General features: G+C 47.4%; 10 protein-coding genes across 10 annotated transcripts; 6 read left to right on the forward strand and 4 right to left on the reverse strand.

Moving 5' to 3' along the window:
• Positions 1–410: 410 nt before the first annotated feature.
• On the reverse strand, positions 411–1,187 carry N7529_000447 (ubiquinol--cytochrome-c reductase subunit 7; the record flags this gene model as incomplete). The annotated part of the gene is made up of 4 exons (XM_057235978.1): positions 411–500; positions 651–704; positions 767–875; positions 1,072–1,187. 4 exons carry the CDS (start codon positions 1,185–1,187, stop codon positions 411–413), a joined length of 369 nt encoding a protein of 122 aa, XP_057102781.1.
• Positions 1,188–1,812: 625 nt separating this feature from the next.
• On the forward strand, positions 1,813–3,082 carry N7529_000448 (uncharacterized protein; the record flags this gene model as incomplete). The annotated part of the gene is made up of 2 exons (XM_057235979.1): positions 1,813–2,257; positions 2,316–3,082. The coding sequence occupies 2 exons, from the start codon at positions 1,813–1,815 to the stop codon at positions 3,080–3,082; spliced, it is 1,212 nt and encodes a 403-aa protein (XP_057102782.1).
• A 2,181-nt stretch (positions 3,083–5,263) lies between these two features.
• N7529_000449 (uncharacterized protein) lies at positions 5,264–7,087 on the forward strand (the record flags this gene model as incomplete). The annotated part of the gene is made up of 5 exons (XM_057235980.1): positions 5,264–5,444; positions 5,510–5,926; positions 5,979–6,778; positions 6,835–6,927; positions 6,989–7,087. 5 exons carry the CDS (start codon positions 5,264–5,266, stop codon positions 7,085–7,087), a joined length of 1,590 nt encoding a protein of 529 aa, XP_057102783.1.
• Positions 7,088–7,235: 148 nt separating this feature from the next.
• Positions 7,236–7,958, reverse strand: N7529_000450 (uncharacterized protein; the record flags this gene model as incomplete). Its single annotated transcript, XM_057235981.1, has 1 exon — positions 7,236–7,958. The coding sequence occupies one exon, from the start codon at positions 7,956–7,958 to the stop codon at positions 7,236–7,238; it is 723 nt and encodes a 240-aa protein (XP_057102784.1).
• Positions 7,959–9,581: 1,623 nt separating this feature from the next.
• On the forward strand, positions 9,582–10,301 carry N7529_000451 (E2 SUMO-conjugating protein UBC9; the record flags this gene model as incomplete). Its single annotated transcript, XM_057235982.1, has 4 exons — positions 9,582–9,616; positions 9,706–9,866; positions 9,935–9,958; positions 10,048–10,301. 4 exons carry the CDS (start codon positions 9,582–9,584, stop codon positions 10,299–10,301), a joined length of 474 nt encoding a protein of 157 aa, XP_057102785.1.
• A 907-nt stretch (positions 10,302–11,208) lies between these two features.
• On the forward strand, positions 11,209–12,044 carry N7529_000452 (EXPERA domain-containing protein; the record flags this gene model as incomplete). Its single annotated transcript, XM_057235983.1, is given in 4 exon segments — positions 11,209–11,434; positions 11,491–11,654; positions 11,713–12,009; positions 12,027–12,044. 4 exon segments carry the CDS (start codon positions 11,209–11,211, stop codon positions 12,042–12,044), a joined length of 705 nt encoding a protein of 234 aa, XP_057102786.1.
• Positions 12,045–14,494: 2,450 nt separating this feature from the next.
• Positions 14,495–16,736, forward strand: N7529_000453 (asparagine synthetase B; the record flags this gene model as incomplete). Its single annotated transcript, XM_057235984.1, has 10 exons — positions 14,495–14,520; positions 14,606–14,656; positions 14,732–14,757; positions 14,832–14,858; positions 14,919–14,954; positions 15,017–15,165; positions 15,218–15,406; positions 15,457–16,475; positions 16,532–16,636; positions 16,694–16,736. 10 exons carry the CDS (start codon positions 14,495–14,497, stop codon positions 16,734–16,736), a joined length of 1,671 nt encoding a protein of 556 aa, XP_057102787.1.
• Positions 16,737–17,135: 399 nt separating this feature from the next.
• Positions 17,136–18,415, forward strand: N7529_000454 (porin; the record flags this gene model as incomplete). The annotated part of the gene is made up of 6 exons (XM_057235985.1): positions 17,136–17,183; positions 17,247–17,280; positions 17,347–17,435; positions 17,492–17,522; positions 17,688–18,190; positions 18,266–18,415. 6 exons carry the CDS (start codon positions 17,136–17,138, stop codon positions 18,413–18,415), a joined length of 855 nt encoding a protein of 284 aa, XP_057102788.1.
• Positions 18,416–18,804: 389 nt separating this feature from the next.
• N7529_000455 (uncharacterized protein) lies at positions 18,805–19,806 on the reverse strand (the record flags this gene model as incomplete). The annotated part of the gene is made up of 2 exons (XM_057235986.1): positions 18,805–19,525; positions 19,580–19,806. The coding sequence occupies 2 exons, from the start codon at positions 19,804–19,806 to the stop codon at positions 18,805–18,807; spliced, it is 948 nt and encodes a 315-aa protein (XP_057102789.1).
• Positions 19,807–22,767: 2,961 nt separating this feature from the next.
• Positions 22,768–25,502, reverse strand: N7529_000456 (uncharacterized protein; the record flags this gene model as incomplete). The annotated part of the gene is made up of 3 exons (XM_057235987.1): positions 22,768–23,234; positions 23,281–23,563; positions 23,625–25,502. 3 exons carry the CDS (start codon positions 25,500–25,502, stop codon positions 22,768–22,770), a joined length of 2,628 nt encoding a protein of 875 aa, XP_057102790.1.
• Positions 25,503–25,535: the final 33 nt, after the last annotated feature.

A 25,535-nucleotide genomic window follows, 5' to 3' on the forward strand; every position in this document is an offset into this window, starting at 1 on the left:
AAATGAAGCACTTGCGGATATAAGTGTGTGACTAATGGGAATTGCCAAACCCCTTGGATGGTTCCCAGCTAGATACAAGTGTCATTAGGCGCCTGGTGCCCAAGCTGACTTGAGATCACAACCCGCATGAGCATTTTTCAAAACCAGGGGAATTACTGAGTACAACCATACATACATATGTACATGTACAACAAGCTAAGTGAAGCCCACTTGCTGTCTACGGTATCGAGCACATATAAAAAGCGCGAAGAAAATCGATTTGTACAATATCAGTACACTCAGGCTGCGTAACCAAGCCATGGGCTGCCGACGGCGCCCAATCCATTACGAAGAACACCAGGCGTCTATTTCATGTAAACAACATGCTCCCCCAATCCCTTTCCAGATCTATTGAAGCAAGCAGATACCGCTTACTTGCGGACAACAAGGTTGTCGAGGTCGGCACGCTCCTGGACCTCCTTCTCGATCTCGCGGATGATAGGGCTGAGGTACTCAACGTCCTATTCGATTGGTTTTATTAGCATTGTATTTGTTGTGGTGGGTATATGTAACCAAAGCGAGTCGGGGTGCAAGTGACAAATCCGTGCAACAGGATTGGCCGATATAGAGACTAATGCGGGGAGGGCGAAATTTGGATATTGGGGACTTACCTCCTCGGGCTTGATCTGCTCGTGGGCGGGAAGAAGAGTGTGAGAGATGGAGCACTGCAATTGACATCTTTGTTAGACTTTGCGCGGATCCGATATTGGGAAGGGGCTTGTCGAACCTGGAATGCACGGCGGATACGGAAGACACGGTCGTAGGCCTCCTTGGCAGGAAGACGCTTGATGGCCCGCTGGACGTTCTCGCTCTCCTCGGGGATCAAGTCATCGAACCTAAGTGACTGTTTAGTATGTGACTCAATCCAATCCTGTCGCGAGTGATATCCGCAGAACCGGGGGTCCGGGCAAATTCGACACAATTGTGATCGCATCCAAAAAAGGTGCCACCTGACTGTGACAAATTGGCCCAGCCAATCCCCAATCCTTGTTTCAATTGCTCGCGGTCGGGTCGTGGGTGGGCAATAATTACTTGAGACCGAGACGTCTGTAGCCGGCGGCATCGGTGTACCAGTGGGAGAGAGGAGTCAACCAACTCTTGAGCCATGGGCGCTTGACGATGTAACTGGCGAGCGAAGGGGCAGACATTTTGAATCCCGGGTATCACAATTGACGGTGAGGTGAAGGGTTGGAAGGGCTATCCGGCTGGAACACGAGATGACCCGATGTTGCGAAGTTGTGCAAATGAGCTAGAGCCACTAGTCCTGAAGCGGTATACTTACGCCTGAGGCGTAAGAAACACGTGATTATATGATCTGATGCCTCAGGCCACACTGAGTGGGAATGTGAATCGGTGCTCTCCACCTCACAGATGGGTTCCCTATGTCATACCTCCTTCTTGACCTTTTCACTTGTTTGAGGAGCTCGGATTTTGTTGGCTTTCAGATTCATCACCAATCCCTGCTTCTAATAAGAAGCTTGATTGTTCCGGCAACCCCGCTTACGTCCGTGCTGCACAGATAATAGGGCATTGCATCGAGAAACACCGGGTTCGGTAACCATCGGCTCCAGAAACTTCCCACTCAACCTTACAAATCGACTTTACTTCCCTCACACCATATCGAAGTCTTGAAAACTCAGACGAATCTACGCATTTTCCAGCCCATATTGAAATACGGTTCTTGGGTTCCGGATCGAGCACGATATGCTCGCGTCCGGGGGCCCTCGTTGATTCAATACGGTCTGACAAGCTACGTGAGCGCCGGCCACCAAGATGAACTCCAACGGCCGAAGCGCTTCGGGCAGCTCCCCAGACCAAACTCGGTCATACCATGTCGACAATGCTCCCCACATGCCCGCGCGGAGCTCCGATTTCCAGACTAGGCTGGAGATCTTTTCCACCAAGATACCCAATTTCTACATCGCACCTTTCTGCGGAGCCAGCGCTGGCGTGGCTTCCGGTATTGTCACATGCCCTCTCGATGTCATCAAAACAAAGCTACAAGCCCAGGGCGGGTTTCGGCGAGGGGGAGCACAAGAGGTTGCCTCCGGAGCACTGTACCGTGGAATGCTCGGCAGCGGTAGGAGGATTTGGCGGGAAGATGGTATTCGCGGTCTCTACCAAGGACTTGGTCCAATGTTACTTGGATACCTCCCCACCTGGGCTGTTTATCTAGCGGTTTACGATCGCAGTCGTGAATATTTCTATGATTCAACAGGTTGGTACTTCCCCTATATCTCAGAGGTCGGACTTTTAGCGAACTGACTTAGTCCCAGGAAGCTGGTGGTTATCCCGCGGCTATGCCTCGATCACTGCGGGCGCATGCTCCACGATTGTTACGAATCCCATATGGGTTATCAAAACAAGACTCATGTCGCAAAGTTTGAAACAAAACAGCGAAGGAGTCCGGGCCCCATGGCAATACTCAGGCACATGGGATGCTGCTCGCAAGATGTATCAAATTGAAGGTATTCGATCCTTTTACTCCGGTCTCACTCCAGCATTACTGGGGTTGACACATGTGGCAATCCAATTCCCACTCTACGAATACTTGAAAATGGCATTCACCGGCTACGGCATCGGCGAACATCCCGATACTGGCAGTTCACACTGGATTGGAATCTCAGTTGCTACATTCCTGAGCAAAATCTGCGCAAGCACAATCACATACCCCCATGAGGTCCTACGCACCCGACTTCAAACTCAGCAGCGGACGGCCCCAGCACCATCCCCCGAGCAAATTGCTTTCCGCGGCGGATTGAACCATCCGCATGATCGCGGCCGCTCTGGGGGTATTTCTTCATCTGACGGAATGCGCAGTCGCCCACGCTACAATGGTATGATTCGCACGTTCCAGACAATCCTTCAAGAAGAGGGTTGGCGTGCATTCTATGCAGGGATCGGCACGAACTTGTTCCGGGCTATCCCGGCGGCTATGACGACTATGCTCACATACGAATATTTGCGGAAGCAGATCAATACCTACCAACATGAGGGAACGTTGAAATTACAGATGGAAGCCGAAGCTCAGCTCTCTATTTGATACCCGTCATCCATCGAACAAGATGATCCATACTCCTCTCTCAACGCGTCTCAACTTCTCTATCGCTTCCGGTCATCAAGTCCTTTTTCCTTTTTTTCTCTCGTACTGTATAGACATGGATAAGGCGGTCTGCTCGAGATTTGCAGATACTCTTTTAGCGAGTTACCCTTGGCTTCTGCATACTGAAACCATCTGTCTCGGCATAGATGGCACCTCCATAATTTGAGGCCCGGACATGTGAAGATCCTATCACATGCATTCACGTGCTTACTCTGCCCTAAAGACTGTGGCTTCAAGCATATTTTCTCCTTTGCTTCTCAAACTGTTTACCATTTTACTGGCTTTTGCATGTTATTTCTGTACATACATTATTCTACATGTTCTCGTGAATACACTTGGAATACTGCAAGTCTCCATCTGGAAAAGGGCAGGCGGATGTAATGTCAACTCAGAACAAGAGATACTGGGCCACAAATTGTCATCTACGCGGTAACTAAAGTAACCAGAATTTTTTGGGTAATGATTGCATATATGCCACTTTTTTTCTTGCCGAGCTCTCTGGCATATGGCCGAGCATTTCAAGAAGGCAGATGGCATGTTGCATGTTGCAAGTCCATTGACCCTAGGCGGCAAGACGCAGTACCTTTTCTGGCAATTGAGATCTATTCTGCAAATTTTTTATGAAGAATCCTCATTTTCATTCTTGTCTTCTTATGTTGATTGACAGCCAGACCTTCGTACAGTATTGTATGCTTTGATATTGAAACGACTTGTAAAATCTGTGGGGCAGCCACGTGACACACTATTTAAATTTCCTTTCGCGCAATTTTTCATTTCGGCTTCTCTTAACATTTTCGACTCACTGTTACTTAAGTAACCCTTGAACTGGCTCATACCTGTTCTTCAAGTGTATTATGATGGCACTATGAGGATCAAATGATCCATTTCTTATTTCACACTAATCATCCCATCGAGTGAAGTTGATCGATTCATTTCGTCAGCTCTCTTGAATTGTTCAACATTTTGATGTTGCGCTAGACAAATATCTATGTCTATTCGAAACTCGAACAGATCTTCTTCCTATCTTCTCACATTTAGCGATTCCTCTATACCCAATTGGGCTCTTCTCTATTCGCATGATGAACAATTTCAAGATTGAACTGGGTTGTCAATACACTTGGACTCCCGGTGCATGATCATTCATACACTGAAAATTCTGATTGAATACGAAGATGCAAATCATGTCCCTGTTCACTTCCCGACTTTGATACTGTTTTTTATAACAGTAAATATACTTAAATGAGTTTCAAAATGAACAAATAATTTACATGCAATTGGTATCACAACCCTATCAAACCCCGATTTTATATATTCTCATGTAACACCAAAGCTTTTAATCATCTCCCCTTTCCTGAATTTTGTGCTCGACTCTCTTCAAGAGCCTGTTGTATCCAGGACTCGTCTTTCCTCTCAGATGGTAGGGGCCGCTGAGAAGATTTAGGTCCTGTTAGAGCTTTGGATTGCGCATCTCGTCGGGCAGCGTGGATTGAACTGAAACAATAGGAACAAAGAATGACTGCCATTGTAAAGGCTGCAATCGGGGCATGAAGTGACTTAATTAAGATCGGTGTCAGAAGAGCAATGTGATATTGATTTATAACTGCAAAGCTTGTTCAAGAAATCAAAGGGGCCAGATGCAGGTCACATACCCCTGATGGCTTGCCTAATGTCTTGGGATTTGGCTTTTGCGTCATTACGAATTTTGGAATTGTGTTGTCCAAAGTTGGATGTGGAGGGAGCTGTCGGGTAATGTGGAAGCTTCTGCTTTCCTACCTTCTGTATGCTTGAACTCTTGAGGTTGACAGCTTATTAGAGATGGTCGTCTTTATCTGGGTTTGGGCAGCAGTAAAAAGGTACAAAGCCCGGAATGAAAACAACGTAGGAGTAGCTCGGTGCGATGTGAAGTTCAAACATACGGACAAAGGTTCAGGTATATATAAGTTGTGTGAAGTACTTTTGAATACAAAGAGCTGCGTTAAGATACCTAAAGATACCTAAAGATACATTAAATCACCCCCCTTTGGGATTGGTATGCAAACTGATCAAACACCCTTATCGCATCGCATCGCCGTATCGAGGCTGACGTTCTCAGGCCGTCGACATCATTCATACACAGCAGCCATGGCTTCCGAATCGGCCTCCAAAGGGGGCCGCAAAGGTGGCATGTCACTTTATGCAAATTTACTTGGCGAATCTACAGATGCACCAGTAACGATCTCCCGCGCGCCGGTCGTCTTCAAGCAAAGCTCGGAGACCGAGCCGCCAGCCGACGACTCAGGCAAAAAACAACAACTCAATCCTGGTAAGTATCTTGAACTTGTTTGACCTAAGGAAGGCTTTTGATCTCACCTTCTCCTCACTGAGCAGCTACTCTCCGCTTTCAACCTACCAAAAGACCACAACTGTCAGCCCAAAAACCCAAGCCCAAACACACTTTGCCCAAGGCAGCGCCACAGCCAACAGCCAAGCAATCTTCAGTACCGGCAACAACTACCATGGCCGATTGGACTTCTAGAGGCGATGATGACCATGAGTACTACGCAGGAATCAAAAGGCAACGCGGTGGAAGGAAAAAGCGCAAGAAGAACCCCCATGAACAAGTTCGCATTGAAGAGAACTGGGATGCTGTCTATGACCCTACATTGCCAACCGGCTATCACGAATATCGGCATAGTGACGAGAAAATTCGTGAAGTCCGCGAGTGGAAGGACCGCTTGTATAGACATCGGATGAAACGTTCTCAGAGCAGAGATTCGGATGAGGATTATGACCGGCCAGCAAACCGTATGCTTTGCATAAACCACAACTGATAAACCAGAACTGACTGCTTTTACAGGACAATTCGCGCCCCCGAGCAACTTTGCACCGCCGCCAAACATCAACGATGCGCCCCCGCCCCCACCGGCTGCTGTTCAGGTCCTGAACGATGCATCCGGGGAGGATGCATTCGCTCGTCGCGCAGCCTTAGCACAACAGTCTACGCAACCCCCACCACCTCCACCACCTCCACCAGAGGAGCCAGCCCCGGGCCTGAACGACTCCATCGGCGAAGATGCACGCATGCGTCGCTTCCAAAACCCGCCAGCAGGACAAAACATACCCCCACCTCCTTCATCCCGCCCTCTCGACACCTTCCAGCCCAGCTCCGCAACTATTTCCCGTGCCCCAGTCCGATACACACTCCCACCACCCCCAGAAGACATACCTGCATCAGAAGCCGAACTCGAGGCCACGTTCGCCCAAGAAGAACAGGACGAAGAAGAACCAGACGAGGATGCCCCTCGCTCTCTCCGCCCTGGCCAAAAAGGCTTCGCAGAACGTTTGCTTTCCAAATATGGCTGGACCAAGGGTTCTGGGCTTGGTGCTACTGGTTCTGGCATGGTGAATCCTCTGCAAGTCCAAGTTGAGAAGCGCAAGAAACGACCTGACTCTGAAGGAGGTGGCTTTGTGACACCCGCCGGACGGGGCAAAATCATTGGCAGCAAGAAACCCGGTCAGTATGAAAGCAAGTTTGGTCCTATGTGTGAAGTCATCATTCTTCGGGGCATGCTGGATGGAATGGATATCGACTTGGAATTGGAGGGCAGTCAGGGTGGCGGTTTGATGCAGGAGATCGGAGAGGAATGTAACGAGAAGGTGAGCATCTTCTTCCTGCTGAAGCTTACTTTGGCCTTGTACTTACGATTTTACAGTATGGAACCGTGGAACGAGTTTATATTGCTCGTGACGCTGGTACCCCAGTCCCGGTCTTTGTGAAATTCGTCAGTCCGCTGTCTGCTCTACGGGTAAGTACTTGGAATTTACATCCTTCTACTTTGTGTATCTAACCTTCGGGTGTACTTTTAGGCTGTCAATGCTCTCGATGGCCGAGTTTTCAACGGCAATACTATCATGGCACGGTTTTTTGACCGAGAGAAATTTGACCAGGGTGTTTATGTCGAGTAACAGCTAAGGTCCATACACATTCGAACACGATGATGATAATGTCATTTCTGTTACCAGAACAAGCCTGCTATTTCCTTTCAGTAATGCTTCCAATGCCCAATGCAAGGCAAAAATACATCATACGATCAAATAATTCCATCATAATCTACTATCCTTTCACTCGCTTGCCAGAAAGGGGAAGTAAAGATTGAAACCCCGGGCGCTTCTTAGGCTCACTTTTAATCAAAGGGTCATTCTCCAACACATCATCCGCATTAACGGAAACCAATCTTTGGTAAGATCGTGCCTGTAACAATCTGGTGGGAAGAGGAATCCAAGAGCGCCAGCGTAAACCGCGCCTCACCTGAGCCTCTTGGACCACAGACTCGGGTTCTTCGTTCTCGTCCTCTTCCCCATCATCCTCGAGATCTTCAATAAGAGCATTATATGAAACAACAGGGGCTGTAGGAATAATTACTTCAGTCCTCCGAGCCAATCCATCATGGAGTTCAGCCCATTCCTCCAGCCTTTCAATGGTATCAGCTGAATTGGGAGGAGCAAAATTCCGGAATGCAGGCATATTCAAATCGATACCACTTTCACTCTCGGCCTCGCTGTCAGAGATTTCGTCTTCTTCACTATATTTTGCTTCATCGTTGATATTATCCAGTCGTTTCCTGGTCTTCAATGTGCGGAGGAGGTTCTGTCGACTCAAGAGTTTCTTAATTTTGCATTCTAGACATTGCCCGAACAATGGGAGGTTAAACTCGGTAGCATAACCGTCCATACATTCGTAACCTCTTCGAAGGGCTTTGTCACATGGGTTTTCTGAGCTTGAATCTGGTTCTTCGTGAAGACATTTGCTATAGTACCAGGTTATTGAATGACACATGGTTCTTATCGATGGTTGTGGATGTGGAGTATGTTTAAAATATTCAGCCTGCTGATTGAGATACTTGAATGAGATGAGTGGTGAATTTCATTTCTCAGGTGGGCACTAGTCTTTTATAATTTTGTCAGATTTAGCCTCGAGAAAAAGGACGCTTTATGCCGACAAACTTCCTTGGGATCTCACTCGCTGTTTCACAAAGTCACGGTCAAAGTAGTTGTAGCGCTGAATAAACAGTTCTCTTTGAGCTCTTTGTTTTATTGTCCAATTAATGACATTGTTTACAAGGGGTAGATGGACATTACCCAAGCTTCTTTACCTCCTTGGTGTACATCGTTGTTGAGGCACATCTAAACATAAGTTTGATACCTTCATGGCAGTTTGAAAATGGGTGATGGGCCACTCCGGGGCCTGGCAGCCGATTTGGACGTGACAGACTGCCGGTGACACCGCAGGTGGGGGATACTGAGTCGAGACTTTTGCAAGACATCTGTTCATCGCTTCCAGTGGCAGACTTGGTGCATGCAGTTATGATATTTATCTTCATCTAGACTTTTTGCTCAGTACAAGGTCTCTTGCCGATTTAAGGCTCGGTAACGGAGTCAATTTGTTGGGAATAGAATCCTCCGCCGCTATAGTTATGTTTCTCTTTCCACTATCGAACCACCAGCTACGGTACGCCAGACTATGAGTAGGGCGGCAAAGGATCATTAACTGCCAGTTCTTGTCTCCGGCACCTGGGCATCTCTTTCATTATCTTGATTCCACAAAAGCCCCGCCATGCAGCCACTCCTGTAGCTGACATTGTGGGGGTTTAACAGATAGGAACTAAAGCCAGTGGGTAAAGCCTTGGAATACACAAAATTGAGGCTGATCCACCATCATAGATCGAGAATTGTTGACGACATCGTGGGCTTTGGAACATGAAACTCTTCCACCACATCTATAATGCCGCATCAGCATGCTGGTTGCAATCTGCAAATTATCTGGATTCATTCAGAAATCTCTAGAATTATGCCGGTCTAATTGAGTGACAGACAAAATTTGGACGACGCGGTGCTTGGACATGGTGAGGTACCTTAACGCTTAACAGGTTGAAGCAATAAACATAATCAAAGACAATATGTCTGACCTGAAGTTTCCCAAATTGTATTTTTGAGTTGCTTGCTCAATGTGTTCGATAATCTCGAAGAGAGATTCGTGTAAAAACATAGTGACTAGAAGTATAATGACTAATTATGTAGAGCAGTACTAGAAGAGGTGTTAAAAATCTGAAAATTATGTAGGCAAACAGAAAACAAAGAAGGAAAAATCATTTTCAAGTAGTTGTGGTTGCTATTCCTACAAATGTGAGGCTCATCGCAGAAGGCCGTATATGTATTACGTAAGCAAGTTTGTAGGTGAATCCATTGCTCCAGATCACCTCCGGCTTTGACGATTGCCACCTTTAATTTCTTCCTTTCACACATCGTGTCACGGCTTCCTCTTCCACATTACACGGCGGCCACTTTGCTTGCTCTGGGACTCAGCTTTAAGTCGTAGGAGTTTTTTCTAGCTTCATAATCCGTACACCTTCCCGCAAGCCCACTTCTTTCTATCAGCTACACCCCGCCCAAATCACCCGAGATGTCTCTATGCCAGAACCGTCTTCAAGAAGAGCGGTAAGTGCCTTTTGCTTCCCGCAGAGTCTGAGATTATGCGCATCATTTGCGCCACGCTCTTACCTTGCGCTAACCCTTACGGATTCAAGAAAGCAGTGGCGTCGCGATCACCCATTCGGGTTTGTCGCAAAGCCCGCACGCACTAGCCAAGGTGGTCTTGACCTGAAGAATTGGGAATGTGCGATTCCTGGCAAGCCTAGCACCCTCTGGGAAGGTGGTCTTTTTAAAATGAGCGTGATTTTCCCTGATGGTGAGCGGCGCAATACATTCCATTCAGTCGACGATCCTTGTACTAATCAAGGTTTACCGCTCTTCTAGAATACCCTACCAAGCCGCCCAAGTGTATGTACTTCCCTCCCATGATCCAACTCCAGCCCCAAAATATTGTGCATGGCTTCAGTAGAGTCTTGCGCTAACTCCAAACTATCCAGGCAAATTCACACCTCCCTTGTTCCACCCCAACGTCTACCCCTCTGGAACAGTTTGCTTGTCGATTCTTAATGAGGAGGAGGATTGGCGTCCCGCAATCACCATCAAGCAGATCCTGCTCGGTATTCAGGCTCTGCTTGACGATCCGAACCCCGAGTCTCCTGCTCAGGCTGACGCCTATAACCTCTTTAAGAAGGACCGCCCTGCGTATGAGCGCAAAGTCCGCCAGGTCGTTCGAGACAATCCGAACAACTAAATGCGGGTGTGCCAAGCAGCATCAATGATGCTATATTGGTGATCACTTTCTTATTTATTTTGCAGCATGGATACCAGAGATATTGTGAGGAGATCATGCATTTACTTTTGGCGAGGGGAGCATCTTACGCTTTTTCTATCGCAAGCATGGCGTTTCTACATAACCCAATGGATGGCGTTTTCTGAATTAGGGTCAATCAGGATCAATGATATCACACCCCAAGCTCCCTATCCCGATAATTATTGTAAAAGCATACCATTGCGGAGGACTTTCATTGTTGAGAAACTTCTTGGGTCTGTAATTATGTTGTTCTACTCCATATTGGTCGTCAGTTCGACAAGGCGTTTTTTCTTCGGGAACCTTCCATACAACAGTCCCTACAGCATATAGTTATCACATTGACAATGACCTTGCAAAGCCAATTAACAATTGCCATGCTCAAGAACACCCAGATACTGGCCATTATGAGACTTCCGTTCTGCAATCTAAGCTCCGCCTCTCTTTCCCATTGGGCAGTATCTGTCAACTGATTTATTCCTACTATCCAAGCATCCTTCAGCTAAAGGAGTAAGGTTTTCAACACAATAGAAAACAAAGCAGGGCATCTAGTGGGGGACATCTCCAAAAATTCTCCTGAATCAAGCGACAAGCTCCTTAAACGCCATTGTTTTTACCGGCTCATATGTAGACTTGCAGGCACCAGCTTTAATCGTAGTGCAAGCCTTCCGAAACAAGACAAGGTCACACCCCTGCACCGGAATGTAAGTATCCGAGTCGTGCCTTGTCTATCGGGCGAAAAGCTCATTTCCCCAACTCACCTTAAAAACTGCCGTCAGCCCATCTGCCTCCTTGCTCATTCGTTCATGCCCAAAAACAATATTTGTTCTCCAAATATTTTACAACAAACATGGTGCATAATTTAGCCCATCCTTATTGGCCCCTCAATACCAATATTATCGATTATGTCCCCAATACAATGAGTGTTCCAGCACTCCTCGGCAGCTTTGCTCTGGCAACCTTCATTATAATAGGAGTCTCCACAATTGCCATGAAGAGGCTAAGTCCGATATTATCTCGTGGAGATAAGGTCTTGTTCGGGTGGTTTGTCTTCTGTGAGCCTTCCCATTATTTTGGTTATATATGTCGGTCTTGGATGAGCGCTGCTAATAAAATACCCTAATCTTGGCAGCCGGGTGTATACATCTGATTTTGGAAGGCTACTTTGTATACAACCACAAAACAATGCCCCGTATGCAAGATCTGCTTGGCCAGCTCTGGAAGGAATATGCTCAGGCAGATTCTCGATATTTGACCATAGAGCCATTTGTGCTTTGCATGGAATCAATCACAGCAGTATGTGTACACTCTTGTTATCTTGTGAAAAATATTTCGAGTCTGACATGTTTTGCAGTTTGGATGGGGGCCACTTTGCTATTTGACAGCTTGGATGATCGTCGTCAAGTCTCCATACCGCCATCCAACACAGATGATTGTCTCCATGGGTCAGATCTATGGAGATGTTCTGTATTATGGGACGAGTATGATGGAGGAATATTACCACGAGGTATCTTATTCTCGCCCTGAAACCTATTACTATTGGGGATACTTTATCTTCTTGAATGCATTCTGGATATTTATTCCAGCCTGTAAGAAATCACATTCCAGTGAGATGCTTCTTCTTGGCTCTTCCATGCTAACCTTTGTCATAGTATGCATCTATCAAAGCTACTCAGCAACCGTTAGGGCTTTTCGACAATCTTCAGCTGATTGTGTTAATAAGAAAAGATTGTGAAGAAAAAAGGAAGATCCATCATAGCGGATATCAAACTATGTGACATAAATCAAGGCTATCATATTGTTGAGATTAACTGCGAGCAACCAACCCGATTGATTATATGTAAGAAGGACAGAGAAAAGATTGAAACATATTAAATTCTATGCTATTATTCGATAAAATCATTCACAGTCAAAGTTTTGACACATAATTCGGCTTGAGCCACCTCATCAGGCCATCATTCTCAAGCCTTTCCATAAGTATTGGCTCCAAAGTGAGCCTTACTTCCCAAATCCCCGAACCGTCTTTCCCAGTGGCTGGAAGTATCCAGTTTACTGCATCGGATCGATCTTCTAGTAGATCAAATTCTTTTTTGGTCCAGGATTTGGTCCAAGATTGGGCCCAAAATTAAGCTCGTATACCTAATATGGCCGCAGCACTAAGAATGACACCAAACCACGCACGAATGAAGCAAAGCCATACTACAGCCATGGCAATAGTGTTGCTCGATACTTTTCGTTGTAGTAACTTCATACATGAATCTTTGAGCTATGCAAGCCTTTTCGCTTTCATGCCAAGTCTCCTAGATACTGGAGCTTGGGAATCATTTCCTGGCGCGGGATCCCAATCTTTGGAAACCCGCGGCTTTTGTGCTGAGAGAAGATGCAGCTTCAAATATCTCTCACTGGCATTTCGCTTCCTGCAAACTATCGATTTCGACCGACTTTAACTTTGGGCTCCTACAGCATGATGCAAGTGCCTTTGAGTAGTTGACTAAACTGACTGATTGACTGTGGCATAAATTAGCTTTAGGATTATGTATACAAAAATGTTGGACTTTGATAAGCAATCCCATGTGGTGTAGGGGTTATCATCGCTCGTTTTCATATTGGTTCTTTCCATAATTGATCCGTGCAGACCGGGGTTCGAATCCCCGCATGGGAGTTTTCTTTTTGATTATTGATTTTTGTTAATCAATAATAATATTAATAACCCTTTCTCTTTTCCATATACTTGCTCTCGTTTTTTTCTTTTATATTTAACTATAGAATATGGAGTAGGTAGTTATTATTATCATTGTTATTGTTATCATTGTTATTGATTAGCATTTAAGTATGGTCTGTTTTCTGATGTCTTCTGGATGTTTAGCTGTGATGTAAAGGTTTTGCTGATAATGTTGAACAAGTGCGAATTTCTATAATCACATCCCATGTGGTGTAGGGGTTATCATCGCTCGTTTTCAAATGGGAATTGTCCTATATTGTACCGTGCAGACCGGGGTTCGAATCCCCGCATGGGAGTTTATTTTTTATTTTTTTATGCATTCCAAATGCGTCCCTCAGTCACATTGTTTGATTTTTACTTTGACTTAAAAGACTTTCATTTTCCTGTTAGGCTTCCAACTTAAGTGGTGCTTTTTAAGTTTGTATGTATTGGTCTTTGTATGGGGTGCGGGTCAAATTCGGCCTTTGCTCGGTGCGCTCACTTACCTAGGTACTGATATGATAAGTTTGCATTGGGTAAGGGCTCTGTCTGATTGCTGTCTTGTTGTATATATTGGTCGGGTTTATTTGAGACTTCTGCTGTTTTGGGTACGGTGGCAAAAATATTGTGGAGGAGGTATTCAATGAGACATGGCGAGGAGATATATCTTTGCCTTGTATGTCAATTTAGAAAAAAGTACTGAACGATCATATTTACAAGTATATTGAGGAAGGTTAATCGAATACTAATCATAGTCTCAAATCCACCATCAATAAAACTTGTTTATATCCCTATATCAACCGTGTACCATGTTGAATGAATATATCGCAAGCGCAACCTTGGAATGCTTCAATGGCCGTGGCTGTATCATCTTTTACAACTGCTAGAAATGGAATGATCCCTTTAGATACAAATCTGAGTATCTGTATAATATTTCCAACTCACATTCACACCTAGGTACGTATGATATTTACAAAGTCATTTATTTAAAGCATACCCGACATACGGGCTACGGGCTTGGCCACTAGGGCTACGGAAAAGTATATTGAGGCCGATTACTGACGCGATCACGTGACGAGACCGACAGAGTTCTGCAGAAGCCCTATTCTCAGCAATTTAAACAGCTAAAAGACCGAAAGAAGAAGAAGAAGAAGAAGAAGAATTAAAGCCTACAGATATAGAGAATAGTTATAACTCGATATTATTCTACAATGTTTGTAAGTAGAAAACCTTTGAATGTTGGCGAATGTTGCTAATAGAGGTTATCTTATCGGTGAGTCAGTGACTGCCGACATCGCCCCGCCAAGTGCGGGCAAATTTGAAAAAAATCGCCGGGTCTTTCCCCATATAATTACGATTAGTCAATTGCTCTCCTTCTTCCTTTCCTTCCGATTCAATTGATCTTCATCCTTCACAGAATTATCAATTGCCCAACATGTGTGGAATTTTCGCGTGTTACAAGTGCGTTTTGCTCTTCTCTGCCCCGCCTCCATAGTGCGATATAACTATGGCGGGGCTCATTGAATGCATGCTAAGTGTCATACAGCCACCCCGATGTGCAGAAGTTCAAGCCCACCGCTCTGCGCATGGCCAAGGCGTGAGTATCCCAATTGCCTCATGTTTGATTGCTACAAAAACGCAATTTATACAATTGTCGCTGACCTGATAATAGTGTGCGTCACCGCGGCCCCGACTGGAGTGAGTCACACTTCGAGGCGCAAACTTGCGCGTTATACTTGGGAGACACAGAGTTAACAAAGGGTCTTTGATAGGTGGAAACTTCTGTGCCGAGAAAACCAGTGAGTTAATCACGCATTGAAATATAATGTCGGCCTCGCAATCTAACACATAAATCATAGTTCTGGCTCACGAGCGTCTGAGCATTGTCGGTGTCGGTAGGTGGTCCCTGTAGAAAAGTCACATTGGAAGATCCATGCGCTGATATGACTTACTATAGACTCTGGTGCTCAGCCCCTTGTCAACGATGATAGCACCCTCGCCCTCGCCGTCAACGGCGAGATCTACAACCACCGCATCATCCGCAAGAACCTTCACCACAAGTACAACTTCAAGACCCACTCTGACTGTGAAGTCATCATTCCCCTGGTACGTCTTCGATGATCCACACCGTTAGAACGTAAGTGCTGATATCGACTAGTACGAGGAGTACGGTCTTGATGCCCCCAAGCACCTCGATGGCATGTTCTCTTGGGTTCTCTGGGACAAGAAGCAGGACCGTGTTATTGCTGCCCGTGACCCCATTGGTATCACCAGCTTTTACCTTGGTCGTTCCTCCACTGCCCCCGGTGCTGTCTTCTTCGCCTCTGAGCTCAAGTCTCTGCACCCCGTCTGTGACAACATCATTGCCTTCCCCCCGGCCATGTCTACGACTCCAAGACCGATACCTTGACCCGCTACTTCGAGCCCAAGTGGTGGGATCCTGCCAACGTCCCCTCTACCCCCGTTGACTACAAGGTTATCCGCCACAGCCTGGAAAAGGCTGTCCGCAAGCGTTTGATGGCTGAGGTTCCTTACGGTGTTCTGCTGTCCGGTGGTCTGGACTCATCTCTGGTGGCTTCCATTGCCCAGCGTGAGACTCTCCGCATGGCCGAGGCTGCCCGCAAGGCGCCCCAGACCAACGAGGATGGAGAGCTTGTCGGTGTTGACGATGATAACGAACTGTCGAACGGCAGCGGTTTCAACAGCCAACTGCACTCATTCTCCATCGGTCTCCCCGGTGCCCCCGATACTGAGGCCGCCATCGAGGTTGCCCGCTTCCTGGGAACTAAGCACCACCCCTTCACTTTCACCGTCAAGGACGGTATCGATGCCCTCTCCGACGTGATTTACCACCTCGAGACCTACGATGTGACCACCATTCGTGCTTCTACCCCCATGTACCTTCTTTCCCGCAAGATCAAGGCCATGGGTGTCAAGATGGTTCTGAGTGGTGAGGGTTCCGACGAGATCTTCGGCGGTTACCTCTACTTCCACGCAGCCCCCAACAAGGAGGAGCTCCACAAGGAGACCGTCCGGCGTGTCAAGAACCTGCACTTGGCTGATTGCCTCCGTGCCAACAAGTCCACATCCGCTTGGGGTCTTGAGGCCCGTGTGCCCTTCCTCGACAAGGAGTTCCTCGAGACCTGCATGGGTGTTGACCCTAAGGACAAGATTATCACACCCGAGCGCATCGAGAAACACATGCTGCGCAAGGCTTTCGATACCACTGATGAGCCCGAGACCGCTGCCTACCTGCCCGACAAGATCCTCTGGCGCCAGAAGGAACAGTTCAGTGACGGTGTTGGCTACAGCTGGATCGACGGCCTGAAGGATGAGGCTGAGCGCCAGGTCACCGATGAGATGCTGAAGAACCCCAAGCCCGAATGGGGCACTGATGTCCCCGACACCAAGGAGGCGTATGTTCTCAAATTTTCCACACTCAAAAGACAATTGAAGGCTAACTTGAATATAGATACTGGTACCGTACCATGTTCGACGAGCACTTCCCTCCTTACTGTGCCGGCACTGTCGAGCGCTGGACCCCTACCTGGTCCAAGCAGACCGACCCCAGTGGAAGGTGAGCGATAAAAATATTCCATCCCATCTGCTGACTTGTTTCTAACATACTTGACAGAGCCATCTCCTACCACAACAAGAAGTACGATCAGGCTGAGTAAAACGTTGCACCGGAGCAGCACAAAAGGATCTGAACTTTATTCTCTGATTTAGCATTTTGTTTTGGGGATATAACACTGGATAGATTGTATATACCCCGATGGCGGTATCTGTCGGTATAATGTTATGATCTCTGTATTTCATTGAAGCAATAGAAGCAATAGAAGCACTAGTTTGATATACCGTGTCCGCCTCAGGCCTCAATGCTTACGTGATGCACCGGCGGGTTTTCCCGGCAGCCGAGCAACCGCCAATCACCGGGCTCCCACCAACCCGTGCTAAGCCCCTAGTTCCCCCCCCAACATCATCGCAAGTCTTCTTCCCTTTCCTTTGCTTCATCTCTCCATAGAACCACTCTTTCCTCCTCCATCTCCCAACGTTTAGAATTTTCTCTCCTCAATATGTCTGCCCCCGCTGCTTTCTCCGATATCGCCAAGGCGGCCAACGATGTACGCACATTCAGGAACAAAACTCGGTGCTCCCGAAATTTGGCTAATACCTTATTCCAATAGCTCCTGAACAAGGATTTCTACCACGCCGCTGCCGGTTCGTTTATCCACAGATGGCATTGTGCCAATTTACAAGCTTTGATAGCTAACTGAAGCTCTCTAGCCAACCTTGAGGTTAAGTCCAAGGCCCCCAACGGTGTCACCTTCACCGTCAAGGGAAAGTCTGCCCACGAGGGTCCCATTGCTGGCCAGGTTAGTTAGCTCTCATTTCATCCAAACATGCAGATTGTTAATTGATCCGCCCACAGCTCGAGGCCAAATACGTTGATGCGCCCACTGGTAAAGGCCCCTCATACAAAAAACCCCCCGATCCCGGCGCGCGCAAGGCCAGTCCAATGTCTTTGATGTTTGGATGTGGCCTTCCAATAGCGCGCCGGTTGAACATGTTTATTTTTTCGGATGCCGCTGTTCTCAGAACCAGGCTAATATATTTCCCCCGACCAGGCCTCACCCTCACCCAGGCGTGGACCACTGCCAACGCTCTCGACACCAAGCTCGAGCTTGACAACAACATTGCCAAGGGCCTCAAGGCTGAGATTCTCACTCAGTACCAGCCCGCTAAGCAGTCCAAGGGCGCCAAGCTCAACCTCTACTTCAAGCAGCCCAACCTGAACGCTCGTGCCTTCTTCGACCTCCTGAACGGCCCTACCGCCAACTTCGACGCTGTTCTCGGCCACGAGGGATTCCTCGTCGGCGCCGAGGGTGGCTACGACGTCAACAAGGCCGCTATTACCAAGTACTCCGCTGCCGTTGGCTACAGCGTTGCCCAGTACTCCGCTGCCATCACTGCCAGCAACAACCTGTCTCTCTTCTCCGCCAGCTACTACCACCGCGTCAACGCTCAGGTTGAGGCCGGTGCTAAGGCTTCTTGGGACTCCACCTCCGGCAACGCCGTCGGCCTCGAGGTCGCCAGCAAGTACCGCCTCGACCCCTCTTCCTTCGCCAAGGTATGTTTCAAGTTGAAGCTTTTCGAAAACTGGGTGGGAAATCACGACTAATCGCGCAATTTTCTCGCAATTTAGGCCAAGATCAACGACCGTGGTATTGCCGCTCTCGCTTACAACGTCCTCCTCCGCCCCGGTGTCACCCTTGGCCTCGGTGCCTCTTTCGATACCCAGAACCTCAACCAGGCTGCCCACAAGGTTGGCGCCAGCTTCACCTTCGAGGCTTAAGCGTCTGAATCTCTATCTTCCTCTAGGGATTCTGAGAGATGACATACTGCCTCTTGGGGAGATTTTGTAATTTTCTGTTGCTAGCTCAATTGTCTTGCTGATGTGTCAGAACGATGATTATGGTGGCGGGGATTTCGTCCAAGATAATAACCATGTGTGTGTCGTAGAGTTTCCTGCTCGATCACCCTTTGTATATCAAATCCAAATTTTTCCTTTGTTGATCATTGCGAATCGTTACTATAGATCTATGTTGTACTCGGTGCGCATAACCATAAAGTAAAGTGATAGTTATAATGTTCAAAAAGCTAAGTACATCAACCGGCAATGTACTCTAAGTATTTTACTCTACAAAACGTATTTGAGAAGCTACATACAAGCCTCCAAACCAATCAAGATATACTCTCCCTCCGCTGCCTCGCCATCTTCACCTCATCACGAGGTGTCGTCGAAGGCCACAGACCCGCCGAAGCACCCGCAAGAACCAAACAACCGGCAGAAACCAAAAACCGCGTAAACGACACCCCACTCCCAGCCCCAGGCTCCGGTCCCGGCCACTCAGCATCAGAAACACTCCCCCTCCAAGCCGTGCTAGCCCTCTCCCTCCTCCTCTTATCCTCCGCCGCCTGCGTCCGGAAATGTCCCCGCGCATTGAAATGATGCAACGGATTCCGCCGAATAAATCCCTCCCAGTCCTCCGGATCCGCATACCGCCCATTAGCAGCAGCGCCAGCCGCCGAGCCCGTACCAGACGCAGAAGGACCGGTTTTCCCAGCTGCAAACCCATCGCCCTGTCGACCGGTCGCACCATACCCGCCCTGATCGTAGAAACTAGGCGGCGGACCGTGGAACGCGGAGCGCCGCTTGCTGAGCCCGCTTGCTGGGCGCGACCCTGCGTAGCTGCTGTGGCTGCCCATTGGGTGGGCGTGGGTATGGCCGGGGCTGGAGGAGGCGTGGACTTGGTGGAAGCCGTTGTCGCGGTCGTAGACGGCGCGCTTGGAGGCGTTGCCTAGTACGTTGTAGGCTGCTGAGATGCGGGCGAAGCGTTGGCTAGCATTTGGGTCTTCGCGGTTGCGATCGGGATGGTGGCGCATGGAGAGGGCGTAGAATTGTCTGGTTTAGGTCAGATATGGCTTGTTGTGGGGGCTGTGGTGGGTTGCGGAGTACTTTTTGATTTCTGCTGCCGAAGCGGTGGTGGGGAGATCAAGGATTTCGTAGAAGTTTTGCTCGCGGGCTCGGACGTGGCTGGTGCTTGTGAATGGGCGCTTAGGGATCGTGGACTTGGAGTAGTAGGGTTTTTGGCGTGGCCTCGGACGGATGGGTTGGGATATGATGTGGTGGGTTGAGGGGGTCGCGTGCGGAGCGAGGCGAATGACTGTTACTCGGGGAGGCATGATGGTGTTTGTTACATGAAAAGAGGAGATGAAGGAGTTTATAAGTGTACAGGAGCTGAAAGTCTTGGTAGATGTGGATTGAGGGTGAGTGAATGAGGAAAGGAGTGGAATGCGGTCCCGGAGATGTGCGTGAGAGATGATCAGACGGGTGGCGTCACCGGTTTCGAGGCCAACATTATTTATGTGCACTCTACATACGGTGTTTTAAGCTGGATGTTTATGAAAATAGTTAGATATCATACATGAATATTTGAATATCCCCCTTTTCTTATATACCTTTTTTTCATGTCTTGATTTGATCTGTTCATTGTTGCAAGTCGATTTGGGAGCTGATGATCAGATAAGATAAAGCGATCCTGCGCCATGTCGGGCATCAACTCCCGAATCCACACCGCTAACAACTTATAGTACGGAGTAATCTATCACGTTATAGCAGATCTTCATAGCTCCAAATTGATGGGCTATATGTATATATTACAAGGTTATAACTCATCTGGTTTTCACTGAAAGATGTGCAGATTTGGGAGAATCCCAAATTTTGATGTCGACATTGACTAGCCTGGTTCATCGAATCTATGGACGCTCCTTGATATGCTTAAGCTGATAGATTGGTAGATCCATAGGTGTGGATCATTTAGATTTCTATTTGTGTATATGATTGGCTGGCATAATTGGCTAACATGCTTGACTAGCATGGTTAACTTTGATCGTATCAATAGAATTTTTATGTATAGGTTGATTCAGTAGAACAACGAATATACCAATATACAATCTAAAATTCAGTAAAACCTTCTCGCAAGTTCAATAGGGAGATGTCAGTGCTTTCCCTTCTCTTCCTCTCTACATCTCTTCACTCTTTTTTGATCTTCTCTCATGTGTTATTCTTCTCTTATATCTTGTCCTGCTCTCAGCTTTCTTTTGCTTCTTTCGATATACTGTCTTTGTTTCTATCTTAACTCTGTTTATGCATTGATCACAGAAGAGAGGTCTGCAAGGAAATAGCAGGTGGAGTCGTGGGCCTTCCAGGACTCCTGCCGTCGGCTTGCGAAAATCACAGCAGGGCGGCCAAAAACTAGAGGGCTGTGGTGGTACTCTCGCCGTGATCGGTGCACCATTATGATACCTGCTCGGGTTTAGTGCTTTTGGGTTGTCTCCTGTTTTGGCCTGCTCTCGTGTTATGACCTCCTTGTTTTTGTTTTCTCTGCTTGTCCTGTTTCTTCTACTTGTTCTGCATCTCAATTGGCAAATGGTATTTTCAGCTTTTGAGCTTCAGAATACAGGAGTCAAAAAGAATTTCCCTCTGAGCTCCCCGAGGGAAATCTCTTGGCGCATCTACTGCTCACCCTGGTCGGCAGCCCGTGATTCTGTGGTGCCAGCCCGTACGAACCGGGAAAGAAAAGCTGAGACGCCCCGTCAAGCAAATTTGCGGGTTTGCTCAGTCTCCATTGTTGGAGCCAGGTCACTCATGTACTGTTGAGATCTCCGTGACACCCGACTAACCCCCTCATCGGGGCCAGACTTTTCTGGATTTCTGACCTCGATGACAACCTGGTGAATCCATCACTCCCCCAAAGCTCCATATCTGCAATTTTCTGCACTTTTCATGAAACAGCCTCTGTTTCTATTCAGAAACCATCGATCTTAGGCTTGCCCTTCTTAGGTCATCTCTATCTTCACACCCCTAAGCTTAGGGGCTATGGTGATATATGGAAATGATGCTCGGCGTGAGTAGAGATATTGACCTTGGGACAAGGTGATAAAGGTTGATAAACCACAAGATCTTAGGCGAAGATCTGATAAAGACGATCACTATCTCGTGGCAGAGATATTACTGTGATTAAAAATGATCAAAACTCTTTGAGACGGGGCCTCATAACCTAATGAATAGTGGATACTACGATAGCTCATGGAAATGGAAGAACAATGGGGATGAAAAAACTATCTAAGATGGTGGCCTGGATGCACATTTTATATGAGCATGGCCGACATGGCAAACATCAACATGCTAGCATGACTTAACGTAGGTGCATAATGCATCACAATTAGCAAACGGCACATGAATAGAGAAACATCAATCTAAAGTGAACATTTGACGATCCTGATTAAGAGTCATCGCAACATTCCTTTGTTGACGTAAAGTACTTCACTAGAGGACAAAGGTTAGCATCCGATATCATTTCCGCTTCCTCTTCAGTCTTGCTCGGATTGGTCTAATTTATTGCGTGTGGCATTGATAGATATCCGTTTGGCACTGCAGCCCTCGGTACGAAGGGTTATTGGTGTTGCTGAAGGGTATCTCGCCCCGCGAACAAACAAATGCCGGAATGGAAATCTTGCGGCAAATATCTTTTTTATTTGCTCGCATGAAGCCCTCCCATCCTTTTTTATACATACAAAAGACCCAAGTAATTGTATCACCCATCGCCAAGTTTCTCTGTCCAGGGGCCCTGCTTCAAACCCTTACGCATGGGGTCTGAGCCTGGAGATTCTTTCTCACTCGCTCCATTCTTTTCGCCCCTAAAGACCACCTTGCAGACGGAGCTTTTTAAGAGACTCATAATCTTTCAACCGTAGTTCCTATGTCATATTAGGTAAAATTGAACTCTTTGAGGGGTTCGACATATTCCCACTTCATGAGACTCATTTGAGTATTTTGGGGAAAGTACTATACTAAAGTATCGATTGATCGTACCACTCGCGCTCGTCCTGTCTTTCTCTTCCATGAAAAAATCCCTGTCAAGTACACAGTTCGTATCAGCGAGCTGGTTCCAAGCACATATATTGCAGTTCGAGTATGTCGATTTAAATCGAGCTCTTGTAATACTAAAGATTTGGAAACGTAGACCAAAAAGAAAACAGAACTAAAGGAATAGCAAAGAATAATAATGAAAAGAATCACAAATTCAAAAGAGGACAAAAATAATTCCCTGATGTTTAAGACAATGAGAGAATTGTTCGGACCTACCGTTGAGAACTGTTGCTCGGTTGAGTGACCGGCACCGTATTCTCACCTTTGCGTTGAGGGTTCCCAGAAGTCAGAAACGAGAAAGGGTTTGGCTGATTTGAAGACGGCTTGCCTGAATCACCAATTGAAGACCCATTTGTGGCAGTACTCAAGTTGGGAGTTCTGGCCGGACCAAATAGTGATGATGTATTAGAAGAAGCTTCGCCTTTAACCCCGGACCCGCTGGAGCCAAATGGGCTACGACGCTTGGCATCCAGGTTATGAGCCCTACCATTCACGGGTTGCAAGCTCTTTGGAGTACCAAAGAGGCCCATGTTGCCAGTACTTGTGTTCGCGGTGAATCCCACCACGGGGGATGGAGTTAACGGCGCCCCTTGTCCAAACAAATTGAGGTGCGACCCAGGAAGGGCAGCTTGAGAAGCAAGCGCTGAGCTTGGTGCACTCGCACTGGTGGCTTCGCGGGCTATTCATATCAGATCATGTCCACTTCGGTGAAAATAGTGACTTACTCGACTTGGTCTGAGTGATCGAGTTGACAAGAGCGGGTTGCGCGACGACCTTCCGGATATTAAATTTGCTCAATGTCCGCGAGCCGGCTTGCAGCTTCTCCAACTCTCGAATCAGGCGTTCTCGCTCATCCAAGATAGAGGATGGCTCGGCTGCAAGGTCCTGAACCTGTTTATCCTCCAAATTGTTGATTGTCTGGCTTGTAAGAATGCTGCTGAGAGGATCAAGTAGACAATTTTCAATTCCAAGCGTGGCAACATTATCAATGAAAGTGATAATAGCAGTCTATTGTTATTAGCACTCAAGCCGGCGTATGATTGACCGATTAGTTGAGACGCGAACTCACATCATAATATGCTTGCATCTGATCGACAATATCTGCTGCTGCGAACTGATTGCTTGTCGATTCCAGCTCATGACTGGCTTGCCGAAGCCGCTCAATAGTAATAGAATCATCTCCGGAACGAGATCCTGATTGCAAAGTCTGTTGCAGTCTGTCGATTTGGCGATCACTCCTGGCTTTCTGGATTTTCGCAAGAAAGCCTTTGCCTAAAGGCAATGGATGGCCTCGCTTATTATATGCGGTCAACTCATCTAGCTTTGCCAGTAGACGATCCTTCATTTTCTCCAGCTCTGGATCAAGAACATTACCCAGCAAGAGGGAGTAGGTGTGGTCATTGGCGAGATATTGCAAGAGGAGGCTGATGAAATCTCTGGCAGAATCCCAAGACTTTATCAAGTGCTCTCGAGCAAGTTCTTCCCATGGCTTGGATTGTTCTCGAAACAGCTTTCCCACCAAAAGTTGATTGGCGCTTCCTGGAAGCTCAATTCCTCGATTTTGACGTGCTTGTACGCTGACGTCACTTTCGATTTCGGACCTGGTTATGTATTTCGGTGATTTGATATTTGTGTAGGGGTTTCCAAACATGGACAGCGGATATCTTTCACCATTGAGCTCGCGGATGTATTGATGGCACCCGACATTATCCATGGCATCGGCAAAGTATTCGTTCAGTGCACGGATAGTGGCACGAAGACGCCGAAGATCTTGATAGAGAGGCGGCTTTGTTCCATTATCTAAATCGCCAAAGAACTCATCTGTGTACATGCCATTCAATGCTTGAGCGGTGATGCGCTCGAATTTACTGCTGATATCGAGCAGGAATCCCTTCTGTTGCTGGAGAGTGCCTCGAGGCGGACCCAATTTGGCCAGCCTCGATTGTCGATCCAGCACTTTCTCATTGATATCAGCGAGGAGATCTGGGAGGTTGCGTTGAATGTGCTTCAGCAAAACATTGCTCAGTCGACGCCGCAAATTATCGATTCCCATACAATCTGCCACGTTCAAGCCCCAATTTCCTGCGGCAAAGAATTCCTTCTCTTTGCTATCTCTTTCGTCGTCCGATACTTTCCGAGTTTCAAAGGATCTATTTCGCAATGCATGCCACCCGAGCTTTAAAGGGACTTTCTCATTCTTAAGAATCCGCAACCAAGACGTTTCTTCATCTGAGTGAGCTTCAAGCGTGTCAGGCTGCGTGATTATTCCGATAGTGCGCGCTCGCGATCGATCGAATTCCTCTGCCATATTCAACACTGTTTGGTTGTGGTAGTCGTTCTTTGCCGAAACTACAGCCAGAATGATGCTGCGCTTGTTTGCCATGTAGCGTTTGGTAATATCATGGACAATCCTAATCCCCTGCTCATCCTGAGATGTGCTGTGGGATGTATAGAGGCCAGGCAGATCGACAAGTGTCAATTCTGGTTTGTCAGGTCCCGATATCTCGACTTTGAGAACGTCGTCGCTAAATCCCTCGCCAGTAATTCCCATACACTCCTTGGCTTTCTCAATCAGGGACTCCAACTGGTTACCGTTGGTGACCTCGGCTGGTGCGAATGCTTCGATCGTCTGACGACTTTCTTTGGTCGTCCGAGATGACCCAGGCTCGATAGACACTTTGAACCGGGGCGCTGGATGACGACGGAGAATGACCTCCGTCGGGAATCGAGTGCAAACATTACTCTTCACTGGGAAACGCACTCGAGAAATAGCCTCAAGAACAGAGCTTTTACCGCTGGATTGGTTTCCACAGACGATGAGCTGCGGCAACTCGACAAGTCCACCAACTCCAATCGTACGAAGTTCGTCAATCTTGTCAAGAAGAGGGCCTTGCTCTGTCTGCAGTTGAAGGAGGGCGATATCCTCTACCTCGGTCGAACCAGCCATGGTGATAAGAGTATCTTTATCAGGCAACTCAGA

Source organism: Penicillium soppii (genome assembly GCF_028829465.1).
Source record: "Penicillium soppii strain IBT 18220 chromosome Unknown utg000001l, whole genome shotgun sequence".
In the NCBI taxonomy this organism is placed as follows: Eukaryota; Fungi; Ascomycota; class Eurotiomycetes; order Eurotiales; family Aspergillaceae; genus Penicillium; species Penicillium soppii.